General features: G+C 42.6%; 2 protein-coding genes across 2 annotated transcripts; one reads left to right on the top strand and one right to left on the bottom strand.

Annotated features, from left to right (window-relative positions):
* The first annotated feature begins 146 nt into the window (after positions 1 to 146).
* On the top strand, positions 147 to 5,163 carry mcrip2 (MAPK regulated corepressor interacting protein 2). The gene is made up of 5 exons (XM_026170308.1): positions 147 to 738; positions 900 to 969; positions 1,770 to 1,903; positions 3,443 to 3,550; positions 4,236 to 5,163. Exons 1-5 carry the CDS (start codon positions 684 to 686, stop codon positions 4,304 to 4,306), a joined length of 438 nt encoding a protein of 145 aa, XP_026026093.1. The 5' UTR covers positions 147 to 683; the 3' UTR covers positions 4,307 to 5,163.
* A 227-nt stretch (positions 5,164 to 5,390) lies between these two features.
* Positions 5,391 to 19,176, bottom strand: slx4 (SLX4 structure-specific endonuclease subunit homolog (S. cerevisiae)). The gene is made up of 14 exons (XM_026170307.1): positions 18,990 to 19,176; positions 18,259 to 18,770; positions 16,933 to 17,140; positions 16,256 to 16,486; positions 15,956 to 16,182; positions 14,954 to 15,249; positions 14,440 to 14,686; positions 13,915 to 14,084; positions 12,756 to 12,902; positions 12,204 to 12,373; positions 9,146 to 11,421; positions 7,981 to 8,080; positions 7,451 to 7,753; positions 5,391 to 5,936 (listed from the first exon to the last, which is right to left on the bottom strand). The coding sequence occupies exons 2-14, from the start codon at positions 18,725 to 18,727 to the stop codon at positions 5,597 to 5,599; spliced, it is 5,184 nt and encodes a 1,727-aa protein (XP_026026092.1). The 5' UTR covers positions 18,728 to 18,770; positions 18,990 to 19,176; the 3' UTR covers positions 5,391 to 5,596.
* Between the last annotated feature and the right edge of the window lie 253 nt (positions 19,177 to 19,429).

Here is a 19,429-nt window from a genome sequence, read left to right as displayed (position 1 = left end):
GTAGTTTTTAATGTGATATAAAAGTACATATGGTGTCACCTCAAGATTGTGCTTATCATATTTTAAATGGTGCTTCAGTTTAAAGTAGCTGTAGGCTTGTATACTCCAAAATTAGTTTTATTTTGAAATGTTCAGGCGGAAGCTCTGTTCTGCATTTGGACTTGCTTGACGCTAGCCCAGCATGCTCGCTTTCAGTCCTGAAGAGAATAAAGTGTGCAGTGCCCTTGTAACCTGTCAGAAATCAGAGGTGGTACAGTCGGTTCCGGAGCACCAGCAGATGAGAGAGGGTAGGAGTGTCCGGCTTAGAGTGTCACAATTCAGGGACGTCAGGAAGCTTGCCCCCGGCTCCCATTAATGATCCCCGGCATGTGGAACTGCGTTCTCCTTGAATGACCTACACACAACCTATTGCACGAGTCCTGGACGTCGTTTCATCTCAGTTGAACCACCTGCCGGAGAGGAGCTGCAGCGGGCGGTCTACACAGCGGGCAACAAGTCGAAGCGAGTCTCTGGCAGGCCTCGAGCTGACTGTGGAGCAGCTGACCTGGACAACAATCATTTCGGGGGGCAGCCTCAGAAGGACCGGACAAGAGCTACAAGTTTCAGAGTCAGCGTTCAATGCTTGAGGCCGACAATTAAGGAGAAGGGGCAGTGCAGAATTTCTCGAGGGTATCGGCGTTCACATGATGTACACAATCACCAGAGGTCCCAGCAAACTCGTTACACAACGGAGGACAGGTGAGTGAATGTGGCCATTACCTAACGCGTGATGCAATGTAACGTCAGGCTGCTTTTGGCTCAAGAAAGCGAAAGTTTCGGGGTTGTTTCGTAAGGTGACATGTTTGAGTGCTGGGTTACATCGAGTCTACAAACGCGTAATTTTTCCGTTTTTGCCCCAGGTAACACTCAGCAGGTCGAGAGCAAGTTCGGCGACTTGAAACTGAAGCCGACGTCCTGGATCACGTCAAAGTGAGTATGTTTACTTTGTGTTTTTATTTAATGTTTACCTTTTTTTTTTTTTTTTTTTTTTTTTTTTGAGGGTTGCTTTGGGCGTGCTGCTGTTTGAGCAGCGCGAGCTCAAAATACTTTCCACGTGGACCGCGAGCGCGATCATATAACACGTAGGCGTGGCTTGGTTCCATTATCGGACACAACTTCTCTGGCGGCCCGTCAGTTTCTCGGGCCAATCAGAGGCGCCATTAGTTGAGGTGTGACACTGCATGGTGTAGCCGAGAGCTCTGCTACCTGAGGGGCCAACCCACCTCGCCTGCTGTGATTTATTAAGGTGTAGAAATATAAAGAAAATAATATAAAGAAAATAATATAAAGAAAAGCCTAAATCTAGCCTTGATTGAAACTTACAAATGGCAAAACTAACTTAATGTACTGAGATAGTTAAGGTGGACTAACCAATACAAAGCTGCAGTCTCCAAAATGTCCAGGAAAAAATTGACCACTCTAAGAAAACCTTCTTGTGTGAAAGTGTGCAAGACTTAGATTTACACTTAGATTTGCACTAATATATAACACCCCACCTTCAAGAAAACACCAAGTAGGTAATGGATGCCCTTTTCAGCTCATGTTCACCCTGCCCATGAAGAACCAAGTCAGTCTGTCCTGTCATAATCAAAGTGGCCACACCTTCACCAAGTAATCCAAGCTGCTAAATGAACATAAGACTTTTACTCTCACTTTGTAACGTGACTCCTGTGACTGTCTTCATCCAAAAAGCCGCTCCTCTGCAATTAGCTCTTGTGTTTTCTCCTTAGCTCTCCTCCTCCAAAGATCGTGTTCAATCGCCTCAACGGGAAACGGTACCACAGTGCGGCCGCACAGAAGTCTGAAAGCCCAGTGGAGGGATTCACTCCTGCACACGAGGAGAATGTCCGATTTGTATACGAAGGTGAGGATAAGGGGACCAATAGATGGGTGGTGATGTAAGTCAGAGTGCAAAGTGAGCCCTCCAAGACAAAAAGTCAGATCTTTATCTGAAAGGGGAGGTGGTATTAGTTACTAGAGTAGCTTTACATGATTCATAGTTTATAATGAGCCTTTTCAACCTGTTCTGGGTACTAGTGTAGCCCTTCAGTTCATCTCTTAAACCATTGTAGCTCCAGTTCCTCTTCTTTTTAAGACCTCTTAATACTTCCTATTGGCAGCCTCTCACAAAAGTTTGCACAGCAAGTGGTGGACCTGCGGTGCTCAGAGGCAGAGCTGTCTGCCTGAGGGGATCATACTGGGGCTTTCCACTCTGTCTGAAACCAAGCAGTTTAGAGCCCAAGCTTTTTGGTACTTGTACAATCAGTGATCTCACTTTTTTGACACTTTGGTCATCTTTAATAAGCGTCTTTAATAGGCTGATGATAATTTGGAAATCAGATGATCTTCTGCAATACACGTCCTCCTCTGCATAAGAAGCTTTGGATATACAGATGTGCAAAATTGTAATATTTACTGTTTGTATTTTTACCGTGTTGGTAAATTTCTCTTCATATGCTTAGGTTCAGAATTTATATCCTTTTATATCCTAAGGTAGTTTTCAGTAATGTTGGGTGTTGTTTTGCAAACTAATAACCCTTTTTTTTTTTTTTTTTTTTTTTTTTTTAATGACAAATACCTGGACTACTGCAAAAAATTCAACTAGTTGTCAGTAGGTCTCAGACGAGTGCTGCTTCTAGTCAGTAAACCCTAACAATGAGTTAAGTCCAGGCCCTGCAACATTCACCCCCGTCTTGGAAGATTGTCCAGCATACCTCAGCGCCGGCCAGTATTTCATGCCGTGCTCGGATTGAATGATTTGTGGAGCTGAATCGGCATGAGCCAGCTATCTGTGTTACTCTTGGGCTGCTGCCAGTAAAGACTGCTCTGTGGCGTCCTTTTGTGACCACAAAGTTCAGCGCTTCACTTTTGTTCTCTGCTCAGACACAAGGAGGAACCGCTCTCACGCTCTGTCGAGTTGTTCGAAGAGAGAAAACCTCCTGCGGTTTATTCCAGTTGAACATGTTCACACAAAAAAGATAAAAATTGTAACAAATGTAACCTGCAGACATGATTAGAAAGCGTTTTACCCATCCTTAAAGCCGTTAGACATTAAATGTTTGGCTGACTATTGGAGCTCCAAGTAAGCAGAAGACATGTCCACAGAAACTAAACCTTGAGATTTATCTTGATTATTAAATGGAAAAACCTTCACCCTCAGCTGATAAACACAATCCGCCTACCAGACCAGTCCTCTCAAGGTTTGCAGCCTTCAAATGAATTTAGATAAATAGTGGTCAGAGCTGTGTAGATGTGCCCTTGAGCTCAGCTGCTGGTTGAAGATTTATTTTTATTTTTAGTGTCTTTTTGTATGAGTTCAAAGATTACAGGAAAAAATACACCAGTGTATCCATCCAACATCCAAATGGTAATTACAACTCCACGCGTGTGTGACTGTTTGCAGTGTGGCAGGAGGTGGAGCAGAAGCTGGAGGACGGCGGCAGAGGGGAGCTGGCTGGCAGCCAAGGGCCCGTTCAGTACTCCGAGAAGACCCCGAGTGCTGCGATGAAGAGTAAGTTCCCATGACTTTTAAAATGCCTCCAGTCATTTAGAAACTAACGTGACCACACTCATTTAATGTAATCTTACCGTATGTCTTTATGGCATCCTAACAGATAAACCTCTTCCTACTCATTAAGCTGCTCAGCTTTTGAACCTGTAATCTATGCATTTATTATGTCTGGGCCTTTAAACCCCTGAACCGATTGGCTATTTTCATCTCTCTGAATGAACAGCATGCAAGGCAGAGGGCAACTGTTGTAATAGTATTGCTTTAATTTTTAACCTCCTTTAATTTGAGAACCTGGCTATTCCAGATAAACCAGCCGTGACGACCAAATGTAGAGCACACACCTACCTGCCTCTTCCGCTTTCCTTTGTGTATCGCTACCCCGAAAAGCTTAAACCAAACCGGTTTCTAATCCTGAATTCTTTAGAATGTGAAGAAAAAAATATTATTATATATTTTTTATTTTTAAGAAGACCGAAAGCTTTTCAAATCTGAGAAATTAACAACATGACAAAAGGAGCTCTCCATTCAAGTGAAGGACAATGAATCGATTAAAGAGGCAGGCTGGAATTCTTCAGCTGTTAATGTAACATTTTGTTCACGTGTAGAAAACGTACTTGCTCATTTGATTCAATCTGAAGTTAAGCTTTCGTCTCTTGTCTCTCCTGCCGTCCTCCCCTCTGTGCAGACTTTGTGCCCATAGACCTGGAGGAGTGGTGGGCTCAGCGCTTCCTTGCCAACATTGCCAACCTCTCATGACTGTGATGAGGCATCGAGCCGGGACGAGGAGATGCACCGCGCTGATGCATCCAGAACTTGCCACACGGGTGGAAAGGAGGCGAGCCCGTCTTTGGGATCTGTAGCGTTGTGTCTAATTTGGAATGTGATTTGATGCCTCGTGCTTCACAACTGCTGTCGAGAAACCTGAGTGCACAACGATGCAAACACAGCGACCTGACTGGGAACTCTTGACAGCATTGACTTTATGTTGTGCTGCTCTAACGGATCTCTCTCTCTCTCTCCCCCCCTCTCTCTCTACTTGAATGATGTATCAGAAGCTATGAGATCTTCCCCTTGTTCAACAACCTGCTTCCTTTCTCAAGTGTGTTCAGCTCTGCGAGCATCTTGGTTAATCTTTGGATAAGGAAAAACAAAAAAAACCACACAAAATGCCTTTTCAACAACTTCTGTGAGATTGCATTTCTTTGCGCTTAACTGGCTCATATTTTGTTGTTGCAACACATAACACCTGACTGTTGTGCAATACAACACACTGAAGATTAACTTTGTATCACTGGGCGGACAAAGTGTAATATCAACTTTATTACATCAAGTGGTTTTGCTGTTTTGAAATTTTTAAATCAAAAGCCCTTTTCAGATATAACTTTACTGGCTGTTAAAGTGACAGTTTGGTCATTCAGACAGACATGTGACAGTATTGGAAAGACTGACTATAATCAGTATAAACTTAGTGGATGGCAACTTTTTAATGTTAGTGACAATGGAGAGGAGAACAAAGAGCAGGGTGTACGTGACATGTTGTGCTGTTCAGGCTGTTCTTCTTTGGGCTGATGTGTAAATGTTACTCTTTCTTAAAATTCCTGTCATGACTTTTATGGAAAAAGTGACCCAGGTGCTCATTTCGGACACCTTGTAAGGTGCAACAGGAGTGCATGTCTGAAGGGGGCTAAAGCAGCCATTTGTCAACCCCACACTACAGCCGTCATTAATCTGATTTATTTTCTTAATAAATGCAACATTGGGGGGGGGGGGAAACAAAAAAAAAAAACAGTTAAAATACACCCGGTCCTGGAAAAACGGTGTCAATAATTACATAGTTATAAACCTGTTTTTACTAAAGATTTTCTCACCTGGGAATAATCAGTCTTTGTCTTGATCACTTAGATTTTCTTGTGGCCTTTTCAGTTATCAGACAAACGTTCCAAGCACAGAAATAAAATCTGCTATCTTTAAGTTTCTACATAAAAACATTCTTGCAGTGAGTTTAAAAGTGCGACTGTAATGCCTCCTTCCTCGCTTGCCTCTCTTTCACCTACTTTTGCCCGCCTTGCCTGTCCTCTTGACCCGCCTGCGGCTCGGTGCGGCGCGGCCTGGCTTGGCTGTGGTGAAGGTGATGCACTGAGAGTCCAGGTAGTCCATGAGCTTGGCGGCCCCCAGGCGTATCCCCGCTGCTTTGAGTTGCTCCTGAAGCTGAGACAGAACCAGAGGCTTATACTGGAGGATCTGACTGTAAAGCTTGGAGTCGGACAAGATGAAGGAGCGCACGGCTTTGAGTCGATCCTGGAGCCGGGACGCTGCTTGAGAGGCAGAAATCCCGCCATCGCTGTCGGAGTCGCCGTCGGACGAGATGCATAATTCTGGATTGGACCTGATGAGAAGGAAGCGGTTAATTTTATAGACTCTACTAAGTGTCTGATTTTTAAAATGAGTGTCAGGTATCTAACTTGTATATCTGAGGGTCAAACGTGCACACACTAAGCAACAGCTGGAACTGGAAAGCTACTTCAATGGTTCCAAAATGTCTCCAATCAGCCACATGTCAGTAGTTGTGTGGTCGTGTGACCCCAGCCAGGCGTGTAAGGGGTCATGTTGGCACCAAATGATCAATCACAAAACATGAATGAAATCAAGTTTTAACCTCCCAAATATGAGGAATTGTACCTGTAAAATGGGCTAAAAGCAACTCCTGATATTGGCTAAATTATCTGATCCAGAAACTCAGTTGATGGATGTGTGCAGATTGTTTTCTCTCTCTGTCCTGCATTACTGGAGCTGCTGCTGTTCTTTCTGTGCAACACTGTAATTGTGTTAAAAGAAGCCAAAGGTCCCTGAATACTATTGCCCTGCTAATCCAACCACCAAGCGTCACTACAGTAATCCCATTTTCCAGGAGAACTGAGCGGGTGAGTAGTGGTGCTTTTCTACACACCGATCTGTTACCTGTTACAAAAACAGCATTCAGGCAAGTTACCTTAAATTCTAGTTCATATCAGCGCCATCAGCTCATGATACAGAATATCTGTGTGTGAATTTGAATTAATGCTTCATAGTATATAAAAGCAATTTACAGTAGCGTTCAACACATTTGCTGATAAAGTTTATATCACATATAATCAGCATCATTTTGAACTTTTTCCCCATTCTGTGCATTTTAAGCTCTTTCTCTCAGGAGCACTAACATCACAAGTCTTTGACTCATCGTTATATGGCTGTTATCTCCACTCTGTTAATGTAATTTTAGATAGTGGACATAATTAGATGAAGTATTTTAAATCACAAAATGGCATTTTTATACATTTCAAATTTCCCCCAAAGAATCTCATTCATAAAGGTTGTTTATCTTGACTTTATAGCTGTGCAGTCACTACTGACTAAATTCATTGTTGTTTTCCCAGGTAGGAACAAAAAACAACATTCTAGAGCTCAATTAATAAAAACACTAAAAATGTAAGCACCCTCTGTATAGCTGTGGGTTGTGATGTACACAGGTGAACACTTTGGTGTCATTCTGAGGCAACAGCACAGCAAATTACACACAATGACCATAGCAGGTTACAAACTGGTGCTATTCAGCTGTGAAGGAGGGCAATGGTGTCTAACATCCTCCTCTTCACAATCCTCATGCATTGTGTCGACTCTTGATGGACTTCACATCTTTAAACTAAGACATTATCTTCTGAATGTTCACGACTGCCAAGAGATGACTTGGTGTGAACCTTTGATGTCATTTGATTTGTTACCAACACTAGTACAGGTGCACACAGGCAAGCAACTCTGAATCCATCAGAAACATGGCTCCTGGAGAACACAGGCCACTGACTGAGTCTATAGTCAAGCGCTCTGTTATGTAACACCTAAGATGATCTACACGCTGCGGAGTACCTTTCCGATTCTTCACTGGCTCCAGCTGAGGAGGTGTTGGAGCCCTGTGAGTTGGACAGAGGCTCCGCCACCTCATCACCGTTGTGCTTCACAGGGCACACATCAGCAGGTGCTCGGGGTTCTTTAAACTTCACAGTCTGGGCGCAGGACACTGGCCTGCTGGCAGGGGGCTTCATCTGAGCTGTGGCTCCTGAGACTGAGGCCTCATCCTCAGAGTCTGAGCTGACCAGCTGGTGTGTGTATTGGTGGATCTCCTTCAGTTTTAGGATCATCTGGCGCTTCGGTAAAGGCCGAACGCCAAACCTGCACAGAGGCGAAAGTTAAAGGCATTTGCGAGGCACAGACGGACTAACAGATGGACAGAAGGAAAACAGCCTGACAGCGAGCAGAGCCAGACAGACTGCGTTGACAGTGACACCAGGGGAGCTAATCGGATAGATACCTCACTTAATCGCTGTGATTAGTTAGAAAAAAAAAAACTTGGCCTTGTATCTAATCTTTAACGAGAGGATGAGAGTGAACCAACTGACCTGTTGAGCTTGTTCTTGAGTTCCGGCGTGTCCATGTCAGAGTAGTGGGGCATGGGAGTGATGGGCACCAAGGTGCGCTGCCTTTTGCTGTGAGACGACACTGATGAAACACAAGAAGAAGACACTGTTTAGACACAAAGTCTAATTTCTACACTAGAAGTTCATAAATAGAAGACAAGTGCGTGCAGTCCTTTAAAAAATCCCAACTAATTATTTATTCAACAGAAATTAAGCAATATATCTGTAATAGCCCGCAATCATATCTTAAGTTATACTAATTGTAAAGCATTTGAATGAATTGGTGATATTAAACAATATAGATAAAATGAACCTGATAAAGCAATAAGCCCCCAAACAACACATTATTCCTTGTTTTCCACTTGAATTTAATCAATACTTCAAACTTTTACCAGTCAATTTGGTTTTAACCTTGAAATGAGGCTCAGATATAACATTCTTTCACAATTAACAAGTTCGTGCTTATTAAAGTTAACGAGCACAACATTAATTAATGTTGCAGAGTCTCGACTTTAAAATATAAAGTGCCTTGAGATGCCTATTTTTTTTGTTTGGTGCTTTTTAAATAAAAACAAACTGAATTAATTGTGGAGGCTGTTTGAGAACTTGTGGTCGATAATAATAATTATCTGTCTTTTTGTGATTTTATTGCTCTGGGATGTGTCGCTTGCTTATGTATATAGCACTACTTTGTCTATATTTCTCTTGCTATAAGAGCTGTGTAACACTAAAATTTCTAATTTTGGGGATAATAAAGGTTTATTCTATTCTATTCTATTCTATTCTTTCTGTCTTGGTGGAGAAGAGCATGTTTTTAAGCCTGTCACTCGATTTTTATAGTATGTGTAGCCCTGTGCAGGCTTGTCGTCCCAACCACAAAGGTACAGCATGTACAACCCTGTGAATACAAACAATAACTTTCTACTTCAGGCACAGGTTGTCTGGTAGAGTGAAGAATCTGATTAGATTTTGAAGCAACTCTAGTATAAATTATGTATTAGAGGAAAAATACTTCTTGATATTTAATAAAAATTAAGACCTGTTGATACATATTGGGATGGTTTTTATAATTTAGGCTAAAACAAATATTATTTAGTAATATGCAGTTTATATTTATGCTGGCAAATTACACAATAGAAATACTTACCTGGGGTCTTATGATAGGTTGAGGGGTTCACCCTCTTAGAGAGAGGAAGGTGTTCCTCCTCCTCTTCTTCTTCTTCCCAGCTGTCCCATATTTTGGAGTCCAGGAGGCCGTTGTCAATCTCTGGTGTGGTCAGCAATTTGGCTTTAGGTGGGGACGTGGTGATGGAGGGACCTGCGTGCACCTGAGAGCTGTGACATTTAGGTGTGGAAGGGGTAGTCACGCCACCACAGCGGTTTAAAGACTCGCTGCTGTGTCTGGACGATTCAGGTCGACTGGTGGGAGAGGTTAACGACTGGGCTGTTTCTCGCTGCCCGCTGTCCTCCAGCCTCAGACTGAAGCATCCTGGATCAGCGTCTACACACACATCGAGTCCCCATGAATCATTGAACGCTATGGGAGGCTCATCCATGGCCATGAAACTCTGCTGAAAACTAGATTCTTCAACATCTGCCTCTATTTTTATTTCTCCCTCCTGTCCTTCATTGAACATTTCTTCAGTATGATCGGAATCTGCCTCTCTTCCTTCCTTCTCATTCCTTAACCTCTTTTCATAAATGCTGGAATTAAGAGAACATCGACTCTGACTAGAAGACACGGTGAGCCTCGGTGAACTTTCTAAACTATGAGAAGACGAAGCGCGTGGGCCTGAAGGGTCAGACAAAGGGGAGAGGTGAAAGCTCCCCAGGTCTGTTTTCTCTGGGCTATCTGATGGTGCTCTCTCCCTTTTCTGACCCATTGAGTTCTGCTTACTGGGATGAGTGTGAAGCAGGGAGGAAGCAAGACGCATAGGGGAATGGTGGAGCTCCGTTTGTAAGGGAGTACTGCTGTAAGGTTGGGGGTGGCGCTGAAGAGGAATATCACGCTTTGAAGAAGCTTGGAGAGAATCAAGGTGAGTCGAGCTTGAGAGATTTGACAGTTTAGGCTGAGGCAGGGGAACTTTGAATCGCTCTCCATCGTTCCTTGAATCATCACTATTCTCTCTTTTTGGAGAAAAGCTGAAGTTCCTTTCTATCTTCAACCTGGAGACACTGCCCTTCATTTGGTCGGTGTCGGCAGAATCCTTGGTTTCACTGTTGGAGGGGTGAAGGGTGCTCTTAAGAGTAGGAGAAGAAAAAACAGAGGGTGATGATGGGGATGTTTGACTTCTCCGAAACAGCTGCGTCCTGCACATGCTGCTTCTGGTCTGAGTGGAGCTGCTCCTGGTGCTGCTGCCAGGACGGACAGGTGTGGACGGGATCAGCCAGGAAACTTCTGGAGAACAGTCTAATTGATCACCAGCACTGTGCCCCAAACTACTGGCCTCTTTATTCAAAGCTGGTTCATTGGGTGCTGAGTTGTGCCTGGATTTGATTTCTGTATAACCGGGAGAACGTGGTAAGGGGCTACGGGAACTAAGAACAGCAACATCCCCCTCAAGCTCCTCACTGGAGTCTGACAAAACTATGAGCTCAGGTTCGTCTTTTTTCTGGGCTGAATCAGGAGAATGAGGGGTGCAAATACTATAAGGACCTTGGCTTTCTCGCTTCATGTCTTCCAATAGATCTTTCTTGGGCATTTTCAATTCAACTGGATTTTTTCCCTTGTCTCCACTGCCACCCATGTCACCTACTTGTCCAGGGGACACACCTGGAACTGGCAAGTTGGATGTCCCTGGTGGAGGACTGATGGAAGGATCACTAACTACACTTGCTGAAGACTGAAGCAAAGCTCTCCCTGAAAATTCATATGATGGTTTACAAGGGGACTGCTGAGAAAGGTGCACCTTTGGCAGACCAGAGGTAGAAGCTAAGGAGGAAGGCTCTGCTTCCTCGTACACCCCCCACGAATCTGAAAAGAGACGGCTGTAGCTGCGATCCAGGCTGGGGTCGGGCTCACGTTGAAAGTCAGGTTGCAGCTTTTTGTCACTTAAGCTTTTTTTAGTTTCTCCATCTTCTTCTTCATCTAGCGCCTCCTCCTCCTCCTCCTCCCTCTTTCTCTGCGTGGACGCAAACTCATAGATCTCCTCCAACTCTTCCTCATTCACTTTCTCTTCGTGAATCTCTCTATCGCCTGACGTGACCTCATCAGCTTGATGATCCACTTCCAGGCCTTCATCTCTTCCTCTGTCTGAATCTTCCCCGTCGTCACCGTCAGCATCGTCTTCGTTCCACATGGAGCGGAGGAGCTCGATGAAGGCCTGGTCTGTTTCCTCCTCCTGGGTTAAGTAGTTGCCCTCGTCTCTCAGAGTCTCCTCTTGCCCAAGATGACAAAGCTGTTGTAGCTCCTGCAAGTCAAACCTGAAACAGGAAAGAGAAACGAAAGAAAGAAGCTTTCACAACAGCGTCAAATTTTAAGAGTTCTTACATGAAATTCAGAAAATATCAAAAAGAATAATACTTTTTTAAGTATTGTTTTTTATATGATTTTAATGTTTTATTTAAAAAAATGAAAACTCTTAACAGAAGTTCTTTTCACACATGCATTAGAGCCCTGAACCTTTCTCAGCTTATCTAAAGCAGCTGTATGAGAGAAGTCAATTATCTGACTCAGTCACATCACAGTCAAACCTGCCGTCTGTACGCCGTCTCCTCGTGTGTCCTACATGTGAGAAAGAATAACTGCGAACCACATCCTGACTGCATTCTCCAGATGTTTCCCATGTGTATATGTTTAAAAACATCTGGGCTTCTAATTTAAGTGCAATTACGAGAACCAGCTCTGTTTAATAAAGAACAAAGCTAGACAACAAACAAGATCCTGGTTTATAGGATGAAATATCGACTGTTTAAGGCATTTGAGCTTTTTGGTGGGAGCAGACATCCACTCTAGTTTTAGGTTTTGCCATTAAAACTTCCCTCTTTAATAAGACATACTGTAATTGCTGGTTCAGGTGACCCTGAACCGCCCCATCGTTGTGACACTATTGCCCCGGGCTACTAGGGGAACTCCGAGCGGCATTCTTTTTTTTGTTTTGTTTCTCTCTCATTTTCAGTCTGCATGTATTTATGCCACTGCTGCACGCATAAACTTTTGCTTTGTATTTTGTGCTTTGGACTTTACATCCTCCATCTCCTAGTACCTTTGTGCCAGCTCCAGCACATGAGGCTGCAGCGATGCCGGTAAGGAGAAGTGGGCTGTGTAGAGATACTGTAGAAGAGCAAACACTGCTTGGGCCGGGACGTCGCTGATCAACACCCTCTGAGCAGGAGGCACGCCTTCCTCCTGCACCCCAAAACCACTTTCATGCATCTGTGACGCGAGCAGAAGAGCAAATCGACTCTGAAAAAGCTGAATTAATTCATAAGAAACTAAAGAAACAACTTTAAACAAAACAAAATTCCCAATTTGTTTTTAAAGCATTGAAATAAAATCACATTCACACGGCTTATTCTTTCAAGCAAAATGAAATCTCAACCTGGAGCATCGCACACTACAGTATGCATCAGTGTAGATGCATACTGTACCTCTTACAATCATACTATTATTATTTATACTACTTGCGTCAATTTTTACACTAATTAGATTATATTTCATACTTGCAAAACATGACAGAACAATATGCATAATAATGCATCCCTGGTGTTGCACATCAGCAGAGCTTTGATGTGCAACACAGTAATAACTGATTTACCATTTCTGCCAGCAGGGGGCAGCGAGCATACACCATGAAGGAATGTGCAAAGAAGACTTCTCCACTGTCCACCTGGAGCTGGACATCACTGAGCTGAGGGTTGTTCACCATGCTGCTCAGGTCTGACGCCAATGTGGACAGCGCTAGCTACAGGGGGAAAACCATCATAATACAATGACGTATGTTAACATGTTATTTAGGTCCTGATATTTATTTTATTATAATTATTGCTTTAAAAGAACACAATGAATTAAGGTGATTTAGAAACTGTGTCATCACAAAGTTAGCCTGCAGCATGCAGAACGGTTTGCATCACAGCTGGGCAGATGGATGTTGAGCCAAACTGTGCATTGCTGGAAAGCTTATAAAAGATGACATCGTTTATAAACATGACATCATGAGTCATGTTATAGGACTCTGTGCAACCATATGAAAAAACGAATTACACCCCATGATTCAGTAGGCTGTAGAAGCATATCTACCAGTGATCAACTGAAATAATTCTTTTATATGTGTGACTGTATCAGTGTCTCTGTCTCGCATCACTGTGGAGGAATTTTGTCCCACTTTTCTTTACAACATTGCTTCTGTTCATTAAGGTTTGTGGGAATTAGTTGGCAAGTTCCCGCCACAGCACTTAAATCAGGTTGAGATTTGAATTTTGGGCCAACTGCAACACCTTGACTCTATTTTTTTTTTTTTTTTAGCAGATTTGCATCACTGTCCTGCTGCATGACCCAGTTTGAGCGAGAGAGGTGGGCTCAAATTTGACTCTACAAATACTTTGTTATTCAGATGAGTTTATGGTCAAATCAATGACTGCAAGGTGCCCAGGTCGTGTGGCTGCTCTTCACCAGCACAGCGGCTCGTACCAGCGTATGAGGTATCTTTATTGGACAACTTACTGACAAGTAGCCGTATGACTGTTCACTCAAATAAAATATCTGGAGGCGACTCTTTATATTTGGCAGCTTTTTACAACAAACCCTTGTTTATACTCCAGAACAAGAGGGCCAGATTAAACTTGGCCTGAAAACATCTAGGGACCTTACTACAGATCTAACTGAAAGAAAATAAAGCGGTCCTACAAAAATAGTACTTAAAAGATTTGGATAGATGAAATTAATGAACATAATGGAAATGTTAAGAAACATCTTACTGATAGGTGGCTGTCTCCAACTTTTTCCCTTGGTTGCTCAGCTGCTGTCATCGCTTGGCTATGTCTTTCCTCAGCATGAGTGTGGGCCCTTTCTGGCAGGAAGCCACTGGCACAGAGGTCAGCCTGCTCCTCTGATTCCTCCTGGATGAAGCCGCTCTCGCTGGCGTTGTCTGCAAAAAAAGGTTAAATAGTTTAGCCTCATGTTTAGCACGATGTTAAAATGTTTATAAAACTTATATAACCAACACCCACAGTTTTAGTTTTTCTTCAACATACACAGCAAGAACAGAAGACAGTGAACAAAGGTGTGTATGTGATGTGTTCACCATATTTTAGGCGCTTTGCCTTTTATTTAAATGTTCAAATTAAACTCTACAGGTAATAACATCATCATTTTATATCATATAAAATATCAAACTGTCAGTTAACTTATTGGTACAATTTTCACATTAGGTAAGGCTTTAATGCTGCTCCACTTTAAATAAAAAAATGTTTTAGGACATAATTTCTGTCCGCGTGTTTTACCTTTGGCTGTGTATCCATACTGTGTGAGTGTCATGCCTTCGTCAGCCAGGTCCATCAGGTCTTGAAGAACCTGACTGCTCACTGAGAGCTGCCCTGTACCGGGCGTGGAGGGAGCCGGGGAGCAGGAAGCCGTCTTGGCAGAGGATGGTAGGATGGAGGTCCTGAACCCAGTGGTGGGAGTTCCTTTGGCCACAGGTTGAACACAAGACTCGGGCTTGTCGCTGGAGCCTTCTGAGGCTGCATCAGTCTAGAAGTGGAGGAGTTTTTGGTCAGATATTGTAAGACATGCAAGATCACACTCTTCTCAGTATGAAGATCCACTGGGACCCATTAGTGATTCCAAAACACAACATTTTTCTCTCAACAGTTTTATCTGTGCTTAAAGTTGCATCTGATTAAAACAAATGATCAAAAGAGGTGCTTCCATTCAATCGAATTGATTAAATCCTCCATTTAGTTGAAAACTGACGCAATAACACAATAAAAAAATAAACATGTCTTAGGTCTCACTCACCATTGCTGATACCCAGGGTGAGAAGAACTCCCTGAGCTCCGGAACGTAGAAATCAGACAGACAGCTGGAGTCTCCGTCAAGCAGTCGGCTTTTCTCCCAGAGGGGGGCAGCACCGCTCCAGCTATGCAGAGTGCTGGGGCTGCGAGGCGGGGTTGGGGGACAGTCTGGAGGGCTGCGCAGGAGAAGAGCAGAAACACGTTCCTGCAACCTCCTCAGTGCCCCCTCAGCATCCTGAATGAGAAGTAATGGAGCAGGGCGAGGGGCGACTCCTTTTTTTCTCTTTCCACGCCCTTTACCTGCACGAGGGGAGCAGAGGATTTAGGTCCTGCCGATATTTGAAAACTTCCTCATTAAATTTGAGTAAAAAACAACTTAATGTAACCTTTTAGTTATTAAATATCTAATAGACAGTCACATATACACTGCTGCAGGGCTTTAAAACAGCAACAGGTATGCAAACCCACAATCTACCAACTGTACTGTTAAATATTTGTTACTCATTGACAAAAACAGGACGAAAACCTTCCTTGTTAAACCTTTTCTTTGCTCACGTTTGCTCTTGAGCTGTTACTGGTATTTATTCTGACTTGGTTTGATAACTGAGAAATGACCGGTCCTGATCAGCTATCATTATTAGAGACAAAGCTAAACCAAGATCAAAGGCAGGGTATCCTGGCTGCAGGGTGTGTTGATAATTAAATATTAAACTAAAGCTCAAATGTCAAATTAATAAACCACACCTAAGTTTCTGACTTTGAAAACTGAGTTGGGAATTCAGTAAATGTAAATGTGTTTTATCTCTTCTGTACTTTGGGCTTTTCCTCCTGTGACCTTGCTTAATGCAGGCATTTCTGTCTCTGGAGCTGCAGGTTTCTGAGGTGTGACAGAATAAGAAGCTGGAACAAGAAATTGTTGTAGGAGAAGATTTGAATTTGGTACTCGAGTTTTATCTATCTTTATTTATCTTCTCCCCTCTCCCTGCTTTTTGAAAAACACAGATACCTGCGTCTGGCCTCCACTTCAGATCTTGAGTCACTGACGTGTGAGAAGTGCCAGTCTTTGTGTGATACTGCCTCTCTTCCTCTTTCTTTTGTTCCAGCAGGGAGGAGGACAGAGCCAAAGCCACCATGGTCTCTTCATCCAGGGCTTCGGGCTTTTTCTTGGGCTTCTTCCGTGCCTGCAGGCCTGGCTTGGTTGGGCCTTTCCTTTTGGTGCCCACAGCTTGAATGCTGAAGAAGAAAATGGCTAGAGTTAGATGTCATCTATCTTTTAGTTATGCAACAAAGTTATCGTCTGACTTACAGTAAATTAGCAGTGGCAGCACTCTGGGTTTCCTCAGCTTGTCTCTGCAGAGCCTGTATCAGCACAGCCGGTGAGACGTCCATATCTGAAGAACAGCGCTTCAAGTGGACCGAGCGGCTCTTCTGGGACTTGAACTTCTTACCACAGATGGGACAATCAGGAACACCAGAAGGTGGTGGAGGAGGAGGTGCAGGAGCCGCAGGGCCACTCTTTTCACTCTCATCCAAACACCTGTACAGAGAGATTTTTGACAAAAATGAAAAAATATATATATTCTGATTATTCAGAGAGACACTTTAGATAAGAGTTCATGTATCTGCAAAGAAATCAAACATTTTGTAAAACACAGAAACTGAGGATGATTTTTTTTTATTTGTGGAAAACTCTTATAACCCCAGGATTTCATTATTTTAATCAGATGTTTGTCATTATACTTTATGAAGTTATGACCTGAAAATTAGAAAAGGTATTGTTTTATTTTCCAACAAATCATTTAAATGCAACTTGGTGCACTCAATGAGTGGAATCCTTGAACTCCACATGGAGGCTACTTGTCCAATAAACACTCTCTTACAGTGCTGTAACAGTGAAGACAAACTTTTTAATGTCATTTAGCCTCCCTGTGTGTCCACTAGTATGTAAAGCTATCATCTAAAATGCAATCAAAATCCTCAGACCTGTTAAGATGCTGTGTGCGACCCTCTGCTGTCATGTGTGTTAAGTCTCTGTGGCAAATCTGACAGAAGAAAAGCCCTCCATCCTCCAAGTCCACAATCTGGGCCTGCGCTGCCTCTCTGTCCAGCTCCTGCTGCAGCTGCAGAGCAAGAGCCTCATCGTTGTCTTGAGGCTCTGGAGGAAGAGCAGAGCTGAAGGTATCTGGAGTATCTGCGAACAGCCCGGAGACAGAAATATACGGGTTAAAGTGAGGGATAGCAAGAATAACACAGCAACATTTCAGAAAACAGGATTTCAAAATAAGGAAAAGGTATGGGCCACATTTCCTATTTTTCAACGATAGAACTCAGTCCCTGGGTAACAGGTTGTTAGTAGTTTGTCAACAGTCAAGGTAAATTCTATGTGGCATATACTGAAATATAATGATGCAAATTTAAAGTGTAAAATTTGGGAAAAAATATGTCTCGGATCAATACAGACACAGAAAACCCTACATAAAATATTACAGTGTTTATAAGGTCTACCTTTGTCTTCATAATGTTGCTGCTTTTGCCATGTTTAGACTGTCAGGCAGATTAATACTATCCTTGTGTCACAAATCACCCCTGACACTCACCATCAAACACTCCATCCTGTCAACACTGTCTTCTTCAGCTCTTTTGTGCACTGCTCATTGCTTTTAATGGTTGAACTCAGGTATTTAAACTCATTCACCATTACTACCTCTACTGTTCAAGGTGTAGCCCGTCTCTCACCCTATAACAGCTGGAAACAGCTTCAACCCTATAAACCTGAACTGGATAAGCATAAGAAAGAAGGTGTATGCTTATTATAGTTAAGTAAACTAAACTAAACTGAACTAAAAGCTAAAACTTGGTGTGCAAAAAAACTTTTAATTATGTAATATAAAAATAAAATCTAAACTAAGTAAAATAAAATAAGAATGTAAAGCAAATGTCTTTAGATTTTGTCAGTTTGATCAAATTTGTTATTGCAGTCAGTTTGATCAGACTCTTGTGCATCTGTTAATCCAGAGAGCAGAGATTCATATTTTTATATTGTTGTATTTCTCTACTGTGCAGTTCTGAGCCTGGCAATTCTTGCCCCTGACAAATACCACCCATTAGATAACAAAGGAAAACTGAATATAATAAAAACCAAAGCTAAACATTTTAACTATAAAAACTAAACCACTCTAAACTGCCTGAACCTAAATTGAACACAAACACAACACAAACAAAACTAATGAAAAAACAAAAACTGAGCAGGAAAAGAGAGCACATCAAAGTAAGGGAGGCAGTAGACTGGAGAGGATTCTGTCATCTCACCCTGATTTTTTTGCTGTGTAAAAGGAGTAGAGTTGTTCTCGTGGTTTGCTGGTTGGATGTGAGTTTTGTGCACCATCTTCTGTGGACTATCTCTCTTGAACTGCTTCATCCTCAGGAGCACTTTGTCTTTCGCTCTTAGGCCGCTTTGAGGACTTGGCCCTGCTTCCTTTAAAGGCTCAGCTGATGGCCAAGCAACCCCTGACTGATGTCCAGCCTCTCCATTGACCACACGCGTTTCTCCTCCACCATCATCGCCAGCACCAGCAGCAGAAGCAGGCTGCGTCCAAGATAGCCTTTTGATAGAGTTAAGAGCTTTTTTGTTATTTCTCCTTCTCTTATCCTCTTCGCTTGCTTGACTGGAGGTCTGCTTATCTGCTTTCCTCGCCTGTCTGGCTTCACCTGGTTTCTTGCGGACTCGTCTTAGATGCTTCGAGCTGAAATCTTCAAAATCCTGGTCCGAGTCATCCATTATAATGTATTTTTTTTCGCAATAAGAGGCTTTTACGATCACCCTGCAAAAAGACAACTAGTTTAAGCTGGATCCACTGATGTGAAACGATGGAGGGAAAAGGTTTAATTTGCATCTAAGTAAATTTTGCGCGGGTAATTCTGTATTCAAATAAAAACAGCGATGCTATAATTACATGCACACTGAGACAAATGGAAATAGTTATATGTGGCACAGATGTTTGACAACAGCTAGCTACTTATGCTAGCACCTCTATACTTACCCATATTTGAAGAATTAACTGTTTAATTTTCTGCCTCATTGTTTACAGAGGCCGCCGAAGAGTTTATTTTCATTCATTTAAAACCATATGTAATTCTATAGAGTTTTTTTATTAACTAAAAAGCGTAGAAGACAGCAAACAACACTTGTTTTCATTTCAAAGCTACGCCCCAAACCGCTTCATTTAAAACTTCCGGTCATGTGACGGTGAAAGCAACGAATAACTGGCTGCTGTCGAGGTCATGTGACTAAAGCGAGCGACTTTGGACGGAATCCGTAAATAACAGTTTAATATAATCATTTATAAACGCTTTATTAAAGATTTCCAACACTTTTTTAATTGTTTTAAACTAAATAATGATTTTTTAAAAACCAGTTTAAGACCCAGGCTTGATCAACATGTTCCTTAAAGCAATCACACTGCAGCAACTCAATGAATTT

This window comes from Astatotilapia calliptera, chromosome 6, assembly GCF_900246225.1.
Source record: "Astatotilapia calliptera chromosome 6, fAstCal1.2, whole genome shotgun sequence".
Taxonomy (NCBI): Eukaryota; Metazoa; Chordata; class Actinopteri; order Cichliformes; family Cichlidae; genus Astatotilapia; species Astatotilapia calliptera.
Note: the sequence above shows the minus strand (reverse complement) of the source record. Positions and strands in the feature narration are given on the sequence as shown.

What these genes read in the sequence shown, in the direction of transcription:
- mcrip2 (XM_026170308.1), top strand. Translation starts at nt 684, where the DNA reads ATGATGTACACAATCACCAGAGGTCCCAGCAAACTCGTTACACAACGG. An exon ending in CGTTACACAACGGAGGACAG is followed by an intron (nt 739 to 899) that starts GTGAGTGAATGT and finishes TTTTTGCCCCAG; the next exon opens with GTAACACTCAGCAGGTCGAG. An exon ending in TGTCCGATTTGTATACGAAG is followed by an intron (nt 1,904 to 3,442) that starts GTGAGGATAAGG and finishes GACTGTTTGCAG; the next exon opens with TGTGGCAGGAGGTGGAGCAG.
- slx4 (XM_026170307.1), bottom strand. Translation starts at nt 18,727, where the DNA reads ATGGATGACTCGGACCAGGATTTTGAAGATTTCAGCTCGAAGCATCTA. An exon ending in TACACAGCAAAAAAATCAGG is followed by an intron (nt 17,141 to 18,258) that starts GTGAGATGACAG and finishes GGCTGTTCGCAG; the next exon opens with ATACTCCAGATACCTTCAGC. An exon ending in CTCAAGAACAAGCTCAACAG is followed by an intron (nt 7,754 to 7,980) that starts GTCAGTTGGTTC and finishes GCCTCTGTGCAG; the next exon opens with GTTTGGCGTTCGGCCTTTAC.